This window comes from Sciurus vulgaris (genome assembly GCF_902686455.1).
Source record: "Sciurus vulgaris genome assembly, chromosome: 12".
NCBI lineage: Eukaryota > Metazoa > Chordata > Mammalia > Rodentia > Sciuridae > Sciurus > Sciurus vulgaris.
Window position 1 is genome coordinate 76,481,464 of NC_136473.1, and position 22,332 is coordinate 76,503,795.

Here is a 22,332-nt window from a genome sequence, read left to right on the forward strand (position 1 = left end):
CTGTAGCATTACCAGTCCTGAAGTAAATTATGCCATTGACATGTGTTTTTGCTCCATGCACCCATCTATCCAGTGTAAATACAACTGGTAGTGGAGATGTCACAAAAGAGTATTTCCTTTGACATTTGTTTACAGTGATTTGAAAATATTTCAACAGAAACAGGACCTCATTCTCTCCACCCCTTCTTCTTACCATTCCATTCTTATACCAGAGGAAGAGCCACCAGAATTCTACCTACTTGATCTTACAACAAATTGTTTTTTTTAATTTTTTTATTTTGTTAGACAGGGTCTCACCATGTTGCCCAGATTGGTCTTGAACTTTTGGGCTCAAGCAGTCTTCCTGCCTCAGCTTCCCGAATAGCTGAAGTTACATAGGGTGCATGCCGCTGTACCAGGCTGGAATACCACCAACTGGGACACAGCAAGGCACATTTAGAGCCCAGCTGTTATTCACCTGAGAGGTATATTTCTGTCTCTGACATTCATAAAAAAGTCATGTTCACAAGCAAAATTGACTGTCACTATGGAAATATGGAAAATCTTGCTTAGATTATCAAACCATTCAGATATGTGGAAGTAGATACGAACCAAACGGAACAGAAGGTTCACAGCGAGGGGCAGGGCTGCTCCAAATCCCATTGCCTTGATGGTCACTTGTGCAGCGGATGGTGCTCTGCCCAATGAGGTCAAAGGTCATCCTTCTATCTGGATGGGGGTCACATGTATAAGATATTTCTTTTCCATAGGGAATACCTTGCAGAGAAGTTCCTGTGTGCCTCCCATTAAGAATAGCTGGAGGATTTGGACAAAATATTTCTAGAAAGAAGAAAAGAGTTTTAAGTTCTATTAGAGTGTCAATCAAGAAGAAAAATATAGTAATGGTGCCCTGTGACTGTTATTAAGAATTCTTTTTCTTTTAGAAGAACATAACTAAGGTAGAAGGAATTAAATCTGTGAGGCTTTTGCTGAGAAGGAACTAACTGAGGTAAAACCTAATAGTTTCTTGCAAAAGCCCAAAAGATTTTTAAAAATATAGTTATTTTTTGCAAGAGCCCAATAGTTTTTTTTTTTTTTTTTTTTCCAAAAGCCTGGATCACTTAAGTAACTAAGTTTTTAATGAATTTGGAAAATAATTAATTTTTTAGGCAACCATTTGATTGCCTATTTTAAAACAGGTGTAGTAAGAGTTCTGGGTTGACAATGGGATATGAGTCAATTTTGGTTCTCAGAGACCTTAAGTTCCAGGGAATTTTTTTGTGAAGTTTATGAAGCAGTATTATCTTTAGGAGATATAAATGTTTCTTGGTCTCTTGGTTTCTTCTTACATACCAAATATGCAATGGTGTCACCAAAACCCTTTGGTGATTATAGATCACATGGAACTAGGGAGCCTCTCCCACTTTTTGATTTTATCTTAAAAATTATCAGTAGTCATTTCTTCCTGTTTGTGTGTGTGTGTGTGTGTGTGTGTGTGTGTGTGTGTGTGTGTGTGTTTGAAGCAGTTCTTTCCTGGAAATTAACTTGAGGTGAATTTAGGAATTTAAGCTTATCAGAATTGTGTATAAACAAAAGGAAGGTCTTAGTATATCAAAGACTGATTTATCACATCTGAGTTGTATCCATCTATGTTTATCGAAAATTTACTTATATATCTATTTTCAGTTTTATGTATCTCTGAAAGATTGAGTTTGTTGGATATCTGAGTTCCTTGCATATTGAACATTCTTATAATGTTTCACCATAATATATAACATATCCAAATAGATTTTTTTTTCAAGCATTTTAACAAAATCCATATTTAAATGAACATTTTCCAATCAGGAAAAAATGATTAAAAAAAAAACCTTGATTTGCTTTAGGACACAGGGTAGGGTTACATGGGTAATGTCTTATATATACAACATGTACTTCTGAATCTTTGGCGTTTTCTTTAAACAGGTGGTTTGAAAATGTGGGGTACCTCTTTATTTCAAATACTGACTCATCATTCTGTCTCCTATGATAATTTAGCATAGTAACTTTTATTTTCTCTATGTCTCATCATTATTTAAGACCATTTTATATATTCTACTATTTTTAAAACTTTTTACTTATTTATTTTCCTGTCTGTTGTCTCTTTCAGAAAATAAATGCCATGAAAGCAGAGATGAGTCTTTTGTGTTTATTACTCTTTCTTCACATGGAAAGAATTGGGCTCATGGGTAACGTTCTGTCAGTAAATACCACAGACAAAGTAACAGGCTGGGTAAATGCTGAGGTACGTGAAGAGATAAAAAAAGCATAAAAATTTAAGAGAGATTACTCCTTAACTACAACCCTACTAAATAAATGAACAAATAAAATTTGATTTACGTTTATGTCATCTAATTTCTTCTTACATTTTCTGCCCAAGTTCAACATGATCATTAAACTATTTATTTATAGATTAGTAACATACGTACATGATCTGTAAAACCTATGAGACCTCTCTTGAAATTCTGCCAATAAGGAAGTATTTTTATCAATAGTTTAAGGATTCAGAAGGTAATTGATTCCATGAGGCAAAAAAACCCCAACAAAACAAAACAAAACAAACAAACAAACAAACAAACAAAACTTTGGAAAAGAAAATTAGGAGAGCTATCCAAGCTGCATAGTTATTCTTTCTACTCACGTTCACACACAGGAGCACTGCTATTCCAAATGCTTTTCATTCCAGCCATGACACAATAACTAGCAGAGTTGCCTTTTAATCGAAACCTTAAAAAAAAAAAAAAAAAAGACTAGTGAGTGATTTCCATCTCACCCTTGTCTTTTCACTGACAGTTGCTCAGCTTCCTCACTTCAGCCTGAAGAGGATTTGTTTCTTAGGTGTAGACCCAGTTTATCAGAATCTGTATTCAGTAGCTGGCAGAAACTCAGCAGCCAATATTTCTCAAGAATCTCTGTACCCTGGGACTGGTAAAGTGATCAGAGCTGGTGTGTTAATGATCACACAGACTCCATGGCCCACCATGATCTAGGGACATAGGACCAGGTTTCCCCATGTACACAAGACCCATGACCTTCAGAAACCACCTCTCACTGATGACCTGCTGAATCCCACTACTTTTAATTATGGGGTCATGAGGAACAACAGCAAAACAGAGAACATGTGGAAAGAGAATAAGGCTTTGTTCTCCTAGGACTACAGCTGTAATGGGCCAGAAGGAGGCTCATGGAAGCCTACTGAACCAAATGACCTAGGAAAAGAAGGGTGAGAGGAGGCATCTTTGCCACCCTGAAATGTTATTATTGAATTCAATGGTCCTTCTGAAATCTGCTGAAATCTAAAATCATTCTGAAATCAAATCCCTATTGGGTGATGTACTTTATAAATGCCAAAGATTCCTTGGAAATTATTAAAATTACCTGCTTGATTGCCTAATCTTGCTGACTCTCACAGACCCACAGTGCATACCAGAATAGTAGATTTACATAAACCTGCATAATACTACCCAAAACAGGAGCATCGACCATTATGATCCTAATGTCAAAGTCACCACTGATATGAAGATATATTATTGGAAACATACTTAAACATACACTATCACAAATTCCACTGTGGATTGATTTTTCACTGTCATAACCTTTATCTGACTTATCAGTGAGCAGTTTTTGTTTTATGCATCAAGCATTTTTTTCTAGCAAACTTTCCATAAAATCACTTTTCTGCCTCCAAATAACTATTTATCCATTCACTTCAAGTTCCACCCAAGTACTCAAAATCAGCAATTGTGTCTATGTTTGTGTTTAATATTGAATTACATGTGTCATTTTTTTTCTTTGTTTTCTTATAGTGGTGCCACTGAGTCTCTGCCCTGATTTCAAAACTACCCTTCCAGAAGTTTTATCTCCTGGGTACTTCTTTTCTACTAGTTCAGCCTCCTTCTTGTATTAACCCTGGAACCCAAGTTAGTAACTATCTAGCATTCTGTCTCTAGTTTCTATGATGGGTCATACTCACCCTTCATCACAAATGAAGATCACTTTTGCCCCAGGCTGTAAAGTAAGTGGAAATACCACATGACCATGAGGGATTTGGCCTGGGAATGGAGCACATAATTTCACTAGGAGGAAAAAAAGAAGAAGATGAAGAAGTAAGATTGCACGTAAAAGGCAAAGAGAATGATCTGAAAACCCGACGGGTCTATGCACCTGCACACATTGGGGCAGCTGGACTCCAGTCTCCCTGGGGTGTGCAGCGCAGAGAAGCAGCCCCTCTGAGGTCATACCCTGACTCGCAGCTGTAGAACACTTCTTGCCCAGGAGAAAAGTTATCCTTGTTGCTTGGGGTATGCACACCATGCAGGATTTCTGGGGGTGGCTGACATCCTATGGAAAGAATGTCTAAATTATGAGTTAGTTTTGAAGGAATGCTGTGCTAACTCCTAAGCCTTTCAGGAAGTTAGAAAATAGTATTTAAAGGCTGCTGTAGTTAGGATCTGGAATGTAGTTTGGATCTCCCAAAGGACCATCTGTTAAGGCTTGGTTTTTAGCCAGGGACATTAGGGGGAGGTAGAGGAATCTTGAAGAGTTGGGGCCTGGTGAAGGTTTAAGAGCATTGGGGGTGTGACTTCAAAGGGGACTGTGGGACCCTGGTCTTTCTCTTTTTCTCTTTCATATCCTCAACATGAAGTGAACAGTTTGGTCCACTATCTGCTCTCTGCCAGGATGTACTGTCCAAAAGCAATAGGGAAAACCAACCATGGAGCGAAATCTTTCAATAGTGTGAGACATAGTAAACATTTTCTTTCTCTACAAGTTGACTTATATTGGTATTTGTTACAGTAACAGAAAGCTGACTAATATCGATGGGTTCAGGTGTAACAGAGAAGTCAAATGATACACCACCCCCTCATTTTACTGATGTAGAAATTTAATGAAAAGATGTAACAAGGCCTCATAGCTAGTAAGCAATAGAGAAATAAAACCCAGTTCTCAGAATAAGGTCTTGATTCACTTATAAGTCTATAAGTCACAAGGTTCCTTCTCTTAACTCTGACTATCCAGTACAGAATTATGAGTGTTGGTGGATTCTCCACCTGCATATTTCCTAGGAAGGCAATCCAAATTTTCAGCCTCATTGTTCAGGTGATGAGAAGGTTGCCTAGGCCCAAGTCTATTCAACAGGTTTCCCCTTCTCCGTAAGGCATACCTGTGATTAATGTACAGTCCTCTAGACACGCTTACATTTCTCTGTCCTCCAAGTTGCTCTCTCAGTGATTTGCACCCGTGAGTTGGTGAAAGAACTCTAAGCTCCTTCCCTGTCCTATGCATCAGCCACAACACCTCTCAGTTCACTGCTAAGCTAATCGTTGAGGCTGAAGAACACAAAATGAGCCATCAAGAACAAGAAATCCCCAAATAAGCCAGTCCTTGTAATAAGAGGACATATTATTTAGAGACTCAAAGTATACTTTCACTTACAGCCCTTGTGGTGGGTGCCTAGGGCCTCAGAACACATTTTTTTTTTTTTTTTTTGTACTGGGGATTAAACCACCAAGCCACCTCCCCAGGCTTTTTTTTTGTGGTTTTTTTTTTTTTTTTTTTTTTTTGCTTTTTTTTATTGTTTGTTCTATTTAGTTATACAGGACAGCAGAATGCATTGTGATTCATTGTACACAAACGGAGTACAACTTTTCATCTCTCTGGTTGTACACAATGTAGAGTCAAACCATTCGTGTAATCATACACGTATATAGGGTAATGATGTCCGTCTCATTCCACCATCTTTCCTAACCCCACCCTCTCCTCTCCCTTCATTTCCCTCTACGCAATCCAAAGTGCCTCCATTCTTCCCTTACTCCCAACCCCCCATTATGTATCAGCATCCACTTATCAGAGAAAACATTTGGCCTTCCGTTTTTTGGGATTGGCTTATCTCGCTTAGCATGACATTCTCCAACTCCATCTATTTACTTGCAAATGCCATAATTTTATCCTCCTTTGTGGCTGAATAATATTCCATTGTGTATATATACCACAGTTTCTTTATCCATTCATCTATTGAAGGGCATCTAGGTTGGTTCATATTTGTTTTTTGAGACAGGGTCTCGCTGAGTTGCTTAGCACCTCGTTAAGTTGCTGAGGCTGGCTTTGAACTCACCATCCTCCTGCCTCTGCCTCCCGAGCTGCTGGAATTATAGGTGTGTGCCACCATGCCCAGCCTCAGAACACATTTTAACATCAACTAATCTATGTCTATGAGTGGAAAACCTGTTTAATTTTGAGCAAGTTATTTTGCTCTTGATTTCAGATTCCTAAGGAAAACATGTTGGAAGTGGACCATTACAGACAAACTCTAAGGTCTTTGCCATGATTCTAATGCTGCATCAATTTTCATAAGCCAGTCTCTTTCTCTCACTGACAGATACTGACAGATGTAGGGCAAGAATCAGAGCAGTCAGTCTCTGGGGTCTGACTTACCTGCTTTTTAAAAATTCCTGGGTGTGTCACTTAGTAACAAGTGACTAGGACAATTCATTTAACCTCGGAAAGACCAAACTACCTTCACTATGGAATGAATATATGAATAGCACTCTTGCAAAGTGTTGTTGTAAAGGGGTAATGTGAGGAGATGCATATGAAGTGCTTATCATGTGGCCTGCGTGGAGAAGGTCCATAGCTTTCTTCAATATGATTGAAAGAGATTGCACTTGGGACTGTGCCCAAGAACTGTCAAAGGAGTGTCCCAGAGATCTCCTTTCTTGGCTAATTAAGCTTTTGCTTATGAAAATAAAGGGGAATACACACAAGTGCCATGCACACACACATATTTATGTACACACACACACACACCCCTTAATTTCATGTTCCTTCCCCTCAGATTTACTCTTCAACCTGCTTACCACACATCCCTCCTCAGAGCACACATTAGTCTTCTGGTCCAACAACTCACGCCTTTTAGGCCCCTCCCAAGCTCGGCCAGACTCACCCCTGGAGCAGCTTGGTAACGCTGGCTCCCATTTGTTTCCGACCTGGCACTGCACCCTGGTGGGTCCTTTCAGGACAAAGCCAGGCCGACACCCAAACTCCACGATTTCATTTAAGGAAAATAAGCTTCTGTTGCCAGTTAGCATTATTGCATTTTCAATGTGCGGAGGGGTGCATGTATTAGGTACGATGCACTGCGGGGGAGGGCCGCTCCAGATGCCGACTTGATTGTCATTGCTGGTGCAGTGTATGGAGGGCTCTCCCACCAGGTCAAACAGCTTTCTCCCTCTGTCTCCAACATTGCACTGATAGGTCACCACCATTCCATATTGGAAATCTTCTCCATTGATGCTAAAGAAATTTCCATTGGCAATGGCTGGAGGTGGCTCACAAGGAATCCCTGGGCAAAGAGCAAATTCAGCAAAACACTTATTTCTAAAAGTTATATTTAATTATGAATTTTGGTAACAAGTTAAAAAAATCTCCAAATTACCCAAAAGTAAATATTTACAATATCATTGTAAATATTTACAATATCTTTGCTAGTATTTAGACATATTATTTTGCAGAGTGCAGATTAGGTGACCACAATATTATGGGTTGTGCTTTTTCCCAGTCACCATTACTTCAAAAAATGTGTTCATATATTATTATAGCCCACATATTTGTTTCTCATTTTAAATGAGAATTTAACCTTGTTCTTTCACCATTATTAATTTATTTCTTTCTCAGTAGAAGGCACTTGGTTTTATTGTATTGGTTACTAATGTGTAAAGCATTAGTAATGTGTAAAACATTAGATAATGTAACAACTTTATCAAATATCCTAAAACAAAATCTCTAGCAGAACTAATAAAAAAAGCATAAACAAGCGATATTACATTAAAAACACAATAATTACAGATTCAGATGTTGTGAAAAACTGAATATTGTGTCTTGCTATATGTAAATTTGAAAATGAGCATATTAGGAGTAAAGATACATTTTGCCAATGCTGACTCAAGAAAAAGTAGAAATTTTGAATACCCCACCAACCAATATGAAAATGGAAAATGGAAATGAAAAAATGTATTAAAATGCTATCCTTAAAAAATACAAGGCACAGTTAATTTTACGGATAAATTTAATTTTCAAGAAATAGAAGACTCCTAGGCATTTCAAATCATTCTAAAACACATAAAATATTTTTATTACTTATTGTCAGATATGCCTCATATTGGGAACTTGTTTCCTTATGTCCTTAAGAATATATTTAAAAAAAAGAAATTTGTTGGATAAATTGTATAAAACATAGTCAAAATCATCTTTAAGGCCATTTTCTAGAAAACACAGTTAACTATTTAAAGTGTAGCTTTTCATATATATTCCCACACAGACCCCCTGCCAACAAAACATATTTTTAGGAAAATATCTTTTCTGGATGAATAATATTGCAGTAAAAGGATGTGTTATATGATTTCATTTCAAAGAGTTGTCTCTATTGAATCAATAACTCCTTCTGGCATATTTTAACCTTTATTTTATTTTATTTTTATAGAATACATTCCTTGTTCCTGTAAGTAAATTAATTCCAGAAAATGGTCAACATTTAGATGACTTTTCAACCACTGTTTAATCACAAAGAGTAATGTTGGTAATATTTGCACACCAAAATCTTTACAAAAACCTGTGTATTTTTTAAAGAATTAATCACAAACAGTAGAATCCTGGAGTAAAAGATTTATGCAGTTAAGAGTTTTGATGCATAGCCTATACTGGCCTTCTACAGAGTATGTTTCATTTATTCTCCCATCAATCAGACTTGAAGTTGTTGATACCCTCACAATATCATCAAACCCAGGATTATATTCTTGTTAAATTGCAGTTGCTCATTTCTCTATGCTCCTCAAAGTGGGAAGCTCATCTTCCACACATCTCACAGGGAAGATGGTACATCACTATTCAGACAAAGGTTAAGGAGGAAGACACAGCTGTTCTGTTCCAATAGATGATGTGAACTGAAGAGCTGGCTGAGAGGAAGTAACAAACTTTGTTTTTGTTTACTTCATTAAACAGAATGCTCTACAAATTGGAAAGTGTCTCATCAACCAGAGAGGAATTTGGGGCTGTTTAAAATGAGCTGAGGACTATGCAACAGGCCCTCCATAGTCACTGAATCCACAGATTCTACCAACTGGGGATTAAAAATAGTAGAAATACTTGAGAAATCTGAACATGTACAGACATTTTCCTTGTCATTATTTCCGAAACAACACAGGATAAAAACTATTAACATAACATTTACATTATATTAGGTGTTATAAGTAATCTAGAGCTGATTTAAAGTATATGAGAGGATTCCTGTAGGTTATATGTAACTACTGTGCCATTTTATAGAAAGGACATGAACATCCATGGATTTTGTTATCTGCAGGTGCTCCTGGGACCAATCTGTTTTAACTTTAGGTTAAAACAAGTTATACATGAAGATAAGGAAAAACCAGGTGGAGCTAGACATTTAGAACGCTGTGAGCAGTTTTAAGGATATAACTGTATTCTTCAAATATAGGAAAGAGACTCTTTCCAAGAGGGATGAGATTTGTTCTTTGTAATTCAGAGGGAGCTGGCAACTCTAGGATTAACTGGTGGGGTAAATGGGCGAGCAGATTTTAACTCACGTTCACAAATTGGTGGCTCTGAACTCCAACTGACGATATTGCCTGAGATGATACATTCAGCAGAGGAGTGACCAATGAGTCGGTACCTAATTGCAAAAGAGGAAAAAATCCTACTGTACACATCCCATCAGCCCCAACACAGCATGCCTTGTGGCAATTTGGGAGAGTCTCAAGGCCAACTTTACCTACCTATTGTATCTAGCATTTCATATTTCTCTTTCTCATCCTCTCACTATTGATCCTAGCGGATCACTCTGCTTCTTAATTTCTTGGCTTTACTCTGGATTGTACTAGGCACCAATATAAAACCATTCTTTTGTGCATCTGTTTAGTGATTTTCTTCCAATTTACTTCTGCTACTTTTTGTTTGCACATTTCTGACATATGACTAACATGACTGTGTCATTTACTTGAGACTTTTTAAGGACCACAAAACTTGATGCTTTCAGTTCTATTTAGCAACCCTTACCTTTTTTTTTTTTTTGATGTTGGGGGGGGATACTGGGAATTGAACTTAAGCATACTCGACCATCCCCAGTCCTGTTTTGAATTTTATTTAGAGACAGGGTCTCACTGAGTTGCTTAGCGCCTCGCTTCTGTTGAGGCTGGCTTTGAACTTTCCATCCTCCTGCCTCAGCCTCCAGAGCCACTGGGATTACAGGAGTGCACCACCACGCCCACCCAGCCCTTACCTTTTGACAGGGAAATTAAGCCAAATTTACTGAAATAAAGGATATGTTTCATCTCTTTGTTTTCATTCTTTCAACTGCCTCTTTCATTCATTTCACAACATCCAACAATGGGGAGGAAGCATTGAATACAACTGATCTGCTTCAAATATGAAAGGTGTTTATTTCTGGCAGAAGAAATGCCTCATTCCTTGCTCTTCCTTTTCCTTTCCTTCCATTTGCTAAATGAACAACATCTGGGGAGCTCTTCTATTTGGTCTAATGAATCGAAAGTTAAAACATCCTATATTTTCCCATTAAGAATTTGATTTCAGGGCTGGGGAGATAGCTCAGTCGGTAGAGTGCTTGCCTTGCAAGCACGAGGCCCTGGGTTCAATCCCCAGCACCACACACACACAAATTGATTTCATTTGAGTTCATATTCAATATCTCTCACACACACATTTTCCAATATTTCCTTACAATTTTCATGTCAAAAATATGTATAATTGTCCCATCTCCTAGATAATATAAAATATACCTCTGTAGCCTGCTTTTCTTGTTGTCTCCCATTTTCTAGTTGTATTGAGATATTCTATGCCTTGAGTAGAGATTGCTATTAAATTATGACATTGCAAATTTTCACTTTAGAAGAGCTAAATCTGCCCTGGGATCTAGTTTCATAACTTGGTTTAAAAGAGTCAACCACAACTTTTTTGTGTTTGCTTTTGTTTTCCCCCAGTTTTCTATTTACGTGGTGCAATTTTGGGGACTTGCTCATGCTTTGGGGTGTATGTGGAGCCTCTGGATTGACACTGCAGTTGGCTCATTAGAAGCATTGTCCTCTGCATGTCAGAGTTGTGTGTAGGAGCCAGGTGGTGGCAACAAAAATTAATATCTTTTGAGGTATTATGTTAAAATTTTAATTTTTGGATTCTTAAAGTATTTTTTTTCTCTATCCCTGAAATATAGAAGTTTCCCTAGTGATGACTAAGTGTGGACCTAATTTATTTAACTTTCTGGAGTCTTTTGTTACATGTAATTTGGATCCAGGTGCTGTCTTAGGTGTGTGTTCTCTTTTTTTCCACTGAATTCTAGAGGAATTTTGTTAACCCTGCTCTTCTTGCTCTGCAAGAATTTTCTGCAATATTCAGTGTCTTTGTCACATCTATAATTTTTCTTAGTTTCACAGTTCTTTAGATTTATTCTCATTTTACCATTCAGATTCTAGGCACTAGGCTTTGTGAGCCCTGGACTGTCAAGTGTATGAGAAAGCACAGGTTTCTTTCCAGAGTTTCCTCTGGCTGCACTGATTTCACCCATACTCTCTGATTGGCCCAGAGGTTCCCATTCAGAGAGAAGGTGAGGAGGTACGTTCTCTGTGTGCTGAGGAAGGGAAGCACCAACCACAGTGCCATGCTTGGTGAGTGCTCCATGCTTGACCTTTTCAAAGGGGACTCTGCTATGGACTGAACTGCGTCCAAAATGATTTGTTGGTATTGTAATACCCCCGGCACCTGTGAATGTGATTTTCTTTGGAAATAGGTCTTTGCAGATGTAATTGAGTTAAGGTTAGTTCATGATAGTGGGCCCTAATCTAACATGACTGATGTAATTATAAAAAGGATTGAGAGTTCAAAACCAGCCTCAGCAAAAGTGAGGCTCTAAGCAAGTCGGTGAGACCCTGTCTCTAAATAAAATACAAAATAGGGCTGGGGATGTGGCTCAGTGTTTGAGTACCCTTGAGTTCAATCCCCAGTACTCAAAAGCAAAACAAAACAAAATAAAACAAAACAAAACAAACAAAAAACACTGGACATAAACACACAGACAGAGAGAACACCAGACAGAGGGAAGACAGCCAAGTGAAACTGAGATAAAAATTGGAGAGATGCTGCCACAGGTCAAGGAAGGCCCAGGGCTCTTAGAAGCAGGAAAAGAAAGGAAGGTACTTCCCAAGAGGTTTCAAAGCAAGCAGAGTCCTGCCAACATCTTTCAAAAAAATATTTTAACCAATAAGAACAAATAAAAAAACTTAAAAAATTTTTTTTAGTTATAGATGAACACAAAACCTTTGTTTATTTATTTTTATGTGGTTCTGAGGATTGAACCCAGTACCTCAGTGTGCCAATCAAGTGTTCTGCCACTAAGCGACAACCCCAGCCCTGCTGCCAACATCTTGATTTGGTACATCTCATCTTTGAAACAGAACTGCGAAAATTGCTGTTGTTTGAAGTCACTCCTTTTGTGGCACAGTGTTGTGATCTTGATGACCTGATTCTCACTCTGCGAACTTGCCTTTTGTCCAATAGTGCATGAATGTGTGCTCTGGATCAGGGTTGTTGGTATGCTTTATTTTAATTTATATTTTGGCAGATTGAACCCAGGGGTGCTCTACCACGGACCTCATTCCCCAGGCCTTTTTATTTTTTATTTTGAGACAGGGTCTCGATACGTTGCCCAGGTTGGCCTGGAACTTGTGATCCTCCTGCCTCAGCCTCCTAGTCTCTGAGATTTGCAGGCATGTATCTCTGCACCTGGCTATTGATATGCTTTGACTGCACCCTCCCTCCCAGTGAATGCTTCACTTTTCTTGTCTACACTGCCCTGGTTTCCAGCAAGGATACACATTTCCCCCTAATCTTGTCAGATGATTGTTCATTTCAATCAGGAGTTAAATACCTGAGTTTATACCTTTTAACACCAGGTAGTAATAAGATAGTTGCCCTTTCTGAGATGTGCCATGAAGGTATTATTGCTGTTCCAGAACTCTTGAGCTAAGAGATGTCGCTCCAACTCACCCATTATTGCATGTATAATTAATTCTGGATCCGAACTGGGTGTCTGAGTCTCCATGCACCAAGCCATGAGTAGGATCTGAAGGAGTTTTACATGATTTACCTAAGGAAGGAAACAATTTTGGAGCTGGAGTCATCTGGACTTTCTTACAACATCAAGTCCCAACCTGACTGTAGTTAGGCAGTTGAGAGGATTCCACAGCTTTTGTTACTCTGAGAAAACTCATCAAACTTTTATTATCAGCCACCTGAGTATCACTTTCAAAAAGAAGTCACCTCCCTGACTTGTTTTATCTCTACCTTATATTCCTCATCAATATGAAGGTCATTTATACCAGAATATTTGAATTTTTCAAAGGATTTATTCCCACCAAGAAATTCAAACAGAATTTATATCTCCATACACAATTTTTTTCCTGGCCTAGAATCATTCATTATTTAATGTCCCATAAGAAATTGACATCTCCACAAGCGTTCCTTGAAACATTCTTGTGAAATGAACAGTTCAACCAATAGTCACAGATGATCTACAAGACCAACTTTTATTCCCACCTACCTAACCCATTTTTTTTTTTTTTTTTTTTTTTTTTTGTCACTGGGAATTGAACTCAGGGGCACTCAACCACTGAGCCACATCCCCAGCCCTATTTTGTATTTTACTTAGAGACAGGGTCTCACTGAGTTGCTTAGCACCTCCCTCTCACTTTTGCTGAGGCTGGCTTTGAACTCACAATCCTCCTGCCTCAAGCTCTTGAACTGCTGGAATTACAGGTGTGTGCCACTGCATCCAGCTCCCCAAACATTTTTGAAAAAGGTTTTCTCATGTCCAGAATTTGAAATCTGATCAAATCATATCCTACAGAGGCTTTTACAGACACCAGAAAGCCCAGTGCTGAGTTACTCACGTTTACAGACATCTTTGGGACTTGACCAGACCAAGTTCTCTAGACATGTGATAGAGAATGACCTCCTGTAGTACCCAGAGCGGCATTCAAACTCTAAGGATGTTCCCGCAGGGAACTCAGATTCCTTGGTTTGAGTTTTCAGCTTAGCAAACTGAAAAGGATCTGGGGCTTTACAGTGACCTAGAGAACAAGAGACCAGGAACATTTGCGTTAACAGAAAGATACCCCATGCTTTTCTTTGTTCTCTCTCCCTTGTTAGTTTTGATGCCAGAAGAAAATAAATTTTTGGCTCTAGAAAAATAATTTCTTTCTAATGTTGGGAGGGAAAGTTCCACTTACAGAGAGCAACCAGAAAACATCAGATCTGAAAGGCAGGTCTGCTATTTGATCTTTCTGCTTGTATAACTTAATGCAAAGATCACTCCAATTTAATTTTTTTATCAGTTTTAGAAAACTAGAAAGATGCTGTTGCTCAGGTTCCACCTTTCCTCTCTGGCTTCCTTGTACTTCAAGGCATCAAAACTCCGATGGATTTCAATCGGGATCCAAGATGGCGAACTAGAGGGAGGCTGCGTTCCTTGTCGCTTCATAACTATGGTTTCAAGCAGAGGATATCTGTTTCTTGGACCCCCAGACCAACTGACTGCGCCCTATCACCAGGACCCCAGACCGACTGCTTGCACCCGGCCTCCAGGATCCCACAACCACACCAAACACACCGGACCTCCAGGACCCCTGCCTGACCAACCGTATCCCACCTACAGGACCTCCAGCTGATCACGTCCAAACCTGAGCTGCAGCTCCTCATTTGCAAACACATTTCGAAGCCCAGAGCGGCCATCTTGGATAATCCTGGAAGCCATAGCTCTGATCTTTAGGTGGGGCAAATCCCATCCTGAGACTTCTGCTGGAGGCTTGAAGTTCATTGTCAGGTACCTCTCAAGCATCAGGCTACTGAACACTGGGAGGTTTCATTACTATATGACTTATACTGTAGATTTTCTTTTTTCTCCTTATTGAAAAAATTTAAGTTTTTATTTCCTTACTTTTCTTGCTCTCTTTTCCTTTTGTTTACCTGTTCCCTCAGAGTCTCTTTCTCCCTTTTTTGCATGCTAATATCCAATTTCTTTTGATTACACTCTCACCCTTTCTATTATCTAGAACTTCAGTATAAACTTTTCTTATCCCATTAACAACCACATTCTACATCCTTCTGCATCCTCTTTGTCCTCCATTAGAAACTGCAGACCTTAATGCAAATCTGTTTGTTTTATTGAAGATAATATTTGAACTCATTCTGTTTATTATGACAATGTTATTATTGTCCTCATAGGCGCTTTTTGGTCTAGGATTGCATAGTGTCTGAATTGGGCACTGCTAATATTGATCTCTCCTTAAAGAAAGGGTTTTGGAAACCTATAGGGCCACTATAAGCCTATAGGGGGAAATTTGGAATACCCCAGATCTTCACTGCTAGAGGGGAAGATACATGAACAACATGAAAAAACAAGGGAAGAAAACGATCCAAACAAATCTAGATTCTATATTAATAGAAGCCAATGACAGTATGTTAGAAGAAATGTCAGAAAAGGACTTCAGATTATACATGGTTAAGATGATTCGCGAAGCAAAAGATGAGATAAGAGAGCAAATGCAGGCAATGAATGATAATACCAATAAGCTGAAAGAGCAACTGCAGGAAGCAAAAGATCATTTCAACAAAGAGATAGAGATTCTCAAAAAAAAAAAAAAAACCAAACAAACAAACAGACAAACAAACAAACAAACAGAAATCCTTGAAATGAAGGAAACAATAAACCAAATAAAAAACTCAATGGAAAGCATCACCAAAAGACTAGACCACTTGGAAGACAGAACCTCAGACAATGAAGACCAAATATTTAATCTTGAAAATAAAGTTGCCCAAACAGAGAAGATGGTAAAAAATCATGAACAGAATCTCCAAGAACTATGAGACATCATGAAAAGACCAAATTTAAGAATTATTGGGATTGAGGAAGGTACAGAGATACAAACCAAAGGAATGAACAACCTATTCAATGAAATAGTATCAGAAAATTTCCCAAGCCTGAAGAATGAAATGGAAAATCAAATACAAGAGGCTTACAGACACCAAATGCACAAAATCACAACAGATCCACACCAAGGCACATTATGACGAAAATGCCTAACGTTCAAAATAAAGATAGGATTTTGAAGGCCGCAAGAGAAAAGCATCAGATTACATATAGGGGGAGACAAATAGAGATAGCAGCCAACTTCCTCAATTCAGACTCTAAAAGCTAGAAGGGCCTGGACCAACATATTTCAAGCTCTGAAAGAACATGGTTGCCAACCAGGAATCCTATACCCAGCAAAACTAACCTTCAGATTTGAAGATGAAATAAAATCCTTCCATGATAAACAAAAGTTAAAAGAATTTACAAATAGAAAGCCTGCACTACAGAATGTTCTCAACAAAATATTCCATGAGGAGGAAATGAAAACAACAATGTAGGCCAGCAAAGGGAGGAACTACCTTAGAGAAAAACCATTCAAAGGAGAAACCAAGCCAACTTAAAAACCAAAAATAAGCCAAATGACTGGGAATACAAATCATATCTCAATAATAACCCTAAATGTTAATGGTCTAAACTCATCAATCAAAAGACATAGACTGGCAGAATGGATTAAAAAGAAAGACCCAACAATATGCTGCTTGCAAGAGACTCAACTCATAGAAAAAGACATCCACAGACTAAAGGTGAAAGAATGGGAAAAAACCTACCACACACATGGACTCAGTAAAAAAGTGGGGGTTTCCATCCTTATGTCAGATAAAGTGGACTTCAAGCCAAAGTTAGTCAGAAGGGATAAAGAAGGACATTTCATACTGCTTAAGGGAACCATAAATCAGGAAGACATAAGGATAGTAAATATTTATGCCCCAAACAATGGTGCATCCCTTTACATCAAACAAATCCTACTCAATTTCAGAAATCACATAGACCACAACACAATAATTCTGGGTGACTTTAACACTCGCTGTCACCACTAGATAGATATTCCAAACAAAAATCGAACAAAGAAACCATAGAACTCAATAACACAATCAATAACCTAGATTTAATAGACATATATAGAATATTCCATCCATCAACGAGTGGATTCACTTTCTTCTCAGCAGCACATGGAACCTTCTTGAAAATAGACCATATGTTATGCCACAAAGCAGACGTTAGGAAATGCAAAAAAATAGAGTTACTGCCTTGTATTCTATCAGATCATAATGGACTGAGAGTAGAAATCAATGACAAAATAAAAAACAGAAATTACTTCAACACCTGGAGACTAAATAATATACTATTGAATGAAACATGGATAACAGAAAACATCAGGGAGGAAATAAAAAAATTCTTAGAGGTCAATGAGAATGACGATACAACATATCAAAATCTCTGGGACACTATGAAAGTGGTACTAAGTGGAAAATTCATTGCATGGAGCGCATTCCAGAAAAGAATGAAAAGTCAACAACTAAATGACCTAACATTACAGCTCAAAGCCCTAGAAAAAGAAGAATAGAATAACAGCAAAAGTAGTAGAAGACAGGAAATAATTAAAATCAGAGCTGAAATCAATGAAATTGAAACAAAAGAAACTATTCAAAAAATTGACAAAACAAAAAGGTGGTTCTTTGAGAAAGTAAACAAAATAGACAAACGCTTATCCGCACTAACAAAGAGAAGGAGAGAGAAAACTCAAATTACTAAAATTCGTGATGAAAAAGGAAATATCATGACAGACACCACTGAGATACATAACATAATGAGAAGCTACTTCAAAAATCTGTATTCCAACAAAATAGAAACTACCAAAGACATTGACAAATTTCTAGAGACATATGCTCCTCCCAAACTGAACTAGGAGGACATACACAATTTAAACAGATCAATATCAAGCAATGAAATAGAAGAAGCCATTAAAAACCTACCATCCACGAAAAGCCCAGGACCAGACGGATTCTCAGACAAGTTCTACAAGACCTTCAAAGAAGATCTCATTCCAATACTTCTCAAAGTATTCCAGGAAATAGAAAAGGAGGGTACCCTACTGAACTCATTCTATGAAGCTAATATCACCCTCATATTAAACCAGGCAAAGACACATCAAGGAAAGAAAATTTTACACCAATATCCTTGAGGAATATAGATGCGAAGAACCTTAACAAAATATTGGCAAACCATATCCAAAAGCATATTAAGAAAATCGTGCACCACGATCAAGTGGGGCTCATCCCTGGAATGCAAGGATGGCTTAACATCCGTAAATCAATAAACGTAATCCATCATGTCAATAGTCTTAAGGATAAGAATCATATGGTTATTTCAATTGATGCAGAAAAAGCGTTCGACAAAATACAACACCTCTTCCTGCTCAAAACACTAGAAAAAATAGGGATAGTAGGAACATACCTGAACATTGTAAAGGCTATTTATGCTAAGCCCATGGACAACATCATTCTTAATGGAGAAAAACTGAAACCATTTCCTTTAAAAATGGAAACAAGACAGGGATGTCCTCTTTCACCACTTCTATTCAACATTGTCCTCGAAACTCTAGCCAGAGCAATTAGGCAGACTAAAGAAATTAAAGGGATACGAATAGGAAAAGAGGAACTTAAGCTGTCACTATTTGCTGATGACATGATTCTATATTTAGAGGATCCAAAAAACTCCTCCAGAATAGTTCTAGACCTCAATGAATTCAGCAAAATCGCAGGCTATAAAATCAACATGCATAAATCTAAAGCATTTTTATACACAAGGGACGAAACAGCTGAAAGGGAAATGAGGAAAACAACTCCATTTGCAATAGCCTCAAAAAAATAATAAAATAAAATACTTGGGAGTCAATCAAACCAAAGAGGTAAAAGACCTCTACAATGAAAACTACAAAACATTGAAGAAAGAAATTGAGGAAGACCTTAGAAGATGGAAAGATCTCCCATGTTCTTGGATAGGCAGAATTAATATTGTCAAAATGGCCATACTACCACAAGTGCTATACAGATTCAACACAATTCCAATTAAAATGCCAATGACGTACCTCACAGAAAAAGAGCAAGCAATCATGAAATTCATCTGGAAAAATAAGAAACCCAGAATAGCTAAAACAATCCTTAGCAGGAAGAATGAAGCAGGGGGTATCGCAATACCAGAACTTCAACTATACTGCAAAGCAATAGTAACAGAAACGACATGGTATTGGCACCAAAATAGACAGGTAGATCAATGGTACAGAATAGAGGACATGGACACAAACCCAAATAAATACAATTTTCTCATACTAGACAAAGGTGCCAAAAATATGCAATGGAGAAAAGATAGCCTCTTCAACAAATGGTGCTGGGAAAATTGGAAATGCATATGAAACAGAATGAAACTAAACCCCTATCTCTCACCCTGCACAAAAATCAATTCACAATGGATCACGGACCTCGAAATCAGACCAGAGATGTTGCATCTTATAGAAGAAAAAGTAGGTCCAAATCTTCAATATGTCGGCTTAGGATCAGACTTCCTTAACAGGACTCCCATAGCACAAGAAATAAAAGCAAGAATCAATAACTGGGATAGATTCAAACTAAATAGCTTTCTCTCAGCAGAGGAAACTACCAGCAATGCGAAGAAAGAGCCTACAGAGTGGGAGAATCTTTGCCACTCATACTTCAGATAGAGAACTAATTTCCAGAATATCTAAAGAACTCAAAAAACTCTACATGAAGAATACAAATAACCCAATCTACAAATGGGCTAAGGATATGAACAGATGCTTCACAGAAGAAGATCTACAAGCAATCAACAGACATATGAAAAAATGTTCACCATATTTAGTAATAAGAGAAATGCAAATGAAAACTACCCTAAGATTCCATCTCACCCCAATTAGAATGGCGATTGTCAAGAATACAAGCAACAATAGGTGTTGGAGAGGATGTGGGGAAAAAGCTACACTCATACGTTGCTGGTGGGGCTGCAAATTAGTGCAGCCACTCTGGAAAGCAGTGTGGAGATTCCTTAGAAAACTTGGAATGGACCCACCATTTGACCCAGCTATCCCACTCCTTGGCCACTCCTATACCCAAAGGACTTAAAATCAGTATACTACAGAGATACAGCCACATCAATGTTCATAGCTGCTCAATTCACAATAGCCAGACTGTGGAACCAACCTAGATGTCCTTCAATTGATGAATGGTAAAGCAACTGTGGTATATATGTACAATGGAATATTACTCAGCTATAAAGAATAATAAGAGAGGTTGTCAAGATGGTGGACTAGAGGGTGGCTGCATTTCATGTTTCTCCAGGACTCAGGATTCAAAAGAGGAGATATTGAGGGACTTGGGACCAACTCAAAGCAGCCGGGTGAGTCTCTCCCGTTGTGGAGCCGTCCCAGATGGGACGGTAGTCCCAGAACGCAGGGAACTTTGTGAAGTAGAGCTGCCCAACAAGACACCCCTCCCCACCGCTGGAGCAGTGAACTCAGACAACTGGGAGCATGGTAGAGGAGGCTGCTCAGCACAGCACTTGGACTCGGAGCAACCACTGGGGCTCTGGGCTGCTGCCCAGAGGAGGAGCTGTGAGGAGAGCTGTTTGGACTCCGAGCAACCACTCCTGAACACTGGGGCCTGCCTGGAGGGGGAGGAGGAGCACGACGGGTCGCTTGGACTCGCAGTGACTGCATCAGAGCTCCAGGCAGCTGCTCAGAGGAGGAGGCGAGTGGTGAGTTGTTTGGACTCAAGGCAACCTCTCCTGAACACTGGGGGGCTGCCTGGAGGAGGAGCGTGGTGGGTCACTTGGACTCGGAGTGACTGCCCAAGGCTATAGGCGGTTGGCGGGAGGAGGAGGCATGCAGTGAGTTCCTTGGACTCCTAGTGACCGTACCGGAACACCACGTGGCTGTCTGGAGGAAGAGGCGTGCAGTGGGTCTCTGGGACTCGGAGCAATTGTATGGGGCTCCAGGTGGCTGCTCAGAGGAGGGTCCACACAGCCAGGCGATTAGGTGCAGCGCAGGGTCCCAGGACCTAGGAGGCTTCTTGGTGGAAGAGCCGCACAGAGACACGCGTAGGGGCTGAGTGAAGGTTCCAGGACTGCGGGCACATTCTCTGAGGAGGGGCAGCCTAAGGACATTCATCTGCGAATGGTGAGGCTCTCAGGCCCAGGAGGTAGGGCCGGGCCCCTGGGAACTTTGCAGAGGAAGGCAGCCCAGCCCAGGCAGTAGCTGTAAATTGAGGGGAACCTCTAGGAGGGGAACTGACCAGCGAGACCTCCCCACCGGGTGAGTCTTCCCTGCCGGGTGAGGTTCCCCACAAGGACGGTAAAACCAGAGACACAGGCCCAAACAGGCTTTGCCTCAGCCCGCAGCCTAGTTTCCGTTTGGATGACCATTGGTCAACAAATGGAGGCACCTCTGCCCACTAGCAGGGAATATACCCCACCTGAAGGCCACCACCCCTAGAGAGGCAGCTTCCTTGTGGAGCACCGCACTATCAACTTCCTCCAAGACTTCAGCCCACTGAAGGCTAAGAGGGGATATACTAGAAATCTTCAGGGACATTATAAGTCAATAGAGGAAATCTGCAATATCTCAGCAGTCCACTGATACCTGAACAATATGAGAAAACAAGGGAAGAAAATGCCCCAAACAAATCTAGATGTTACATCAATAAAACCCAATGACAGCATGGCAGAAGAAATGATAGAAAAGGAGTTCAGAATGTACATAATTAAAATGATCAGGGAAGCAAACTATGAGATGAAAGAGCAAATGCATACACTGAATGATGAGATGAAAGAGCAAATGCAGGCATTGAATGATCGCACCAATCGACAAGTAAAAGAGCAAATACAGGAAGCAAAAGATCATTTCAATAAAGAGTTAGAGATATTGAAAAAAAACAAACAGAAATCCTTGAAATAAAGGAAACAGCAAACCAAATTAAGAACTCCATAGAAAGCATATCCAACAGGATAGAACACCTGGAAGACAGAACCTCAGACATTGAAGACAAAATATTTAACCTTGAAGACAAAATATTTAATCTTGAAAACAAAGTTGAACGAACAGAGAAGATGGTAAGAAGTCATGAACAGAATCTCCAAGAACTATGGGATATCATGAAAAGGCCAAATTTAAGAATTATTGGGATTGAGGAAGACTCGGAGAAACAAACCAAAGGAATGAACAATCTATTCAATGAAATAATATCAGAAAATTTCCCAAATCTGAAGAATGAAATGGAAAATCAAGTTCAAGAGGCTTATAGGACTCCAAATACACA

General features: G+C 39.1%; 1 protein-coding gene across 3 annotated transcripts in view; it reads right to left on the reverse strand.

Moving 5' to 3' along the window:
- CR1 (complement C3b/C4b receptor 1 (Knops blood group)) overlaps positions 1-22,332 on the reverse strand; it is an 89,707-nt gene that overhangs the window by 19,757 nt on the left and 47,618 nt on the right. Inside the window, exons 10-17 of one of the 3 annotated variants that reach the window (XM_079107854.1) lie at positions 13,986-14,165; positions 13,084-13,183; positions 9,615-9,700; positions 6,959-7,357; positions 4,180-4,356; positions 3,989-4,091; positions 2,657-2,742; positions 592-819 (exon numbers count right to left, since the gene is read on the reverse strand). In XM_079107854.1, the coding sequence (XP_078963980.1) occupies positions 592-819; positions 2,657-2,742; positions 3,989-4,091; positions 4,180-4,356; positions 6,959-7,357; positions 9,615-9,700; positions 13,084-13,183; positions 13,986-14,165 (1,359 nt within the window). The remainder of the gene's footprint in view (positions 1-591; positions 820-2,656; positions 2,743-3,988; positions 4,092-4,179; positions 4,357-6,958; positions 7,358-9,614; positions 9,701-13,083; positions 13,184-13,985; positions 14,166-22,332) is intronic. The other 2 variants (XM_079107856.1, XM_079107855.1) reach the window with 2 other exon arrangements.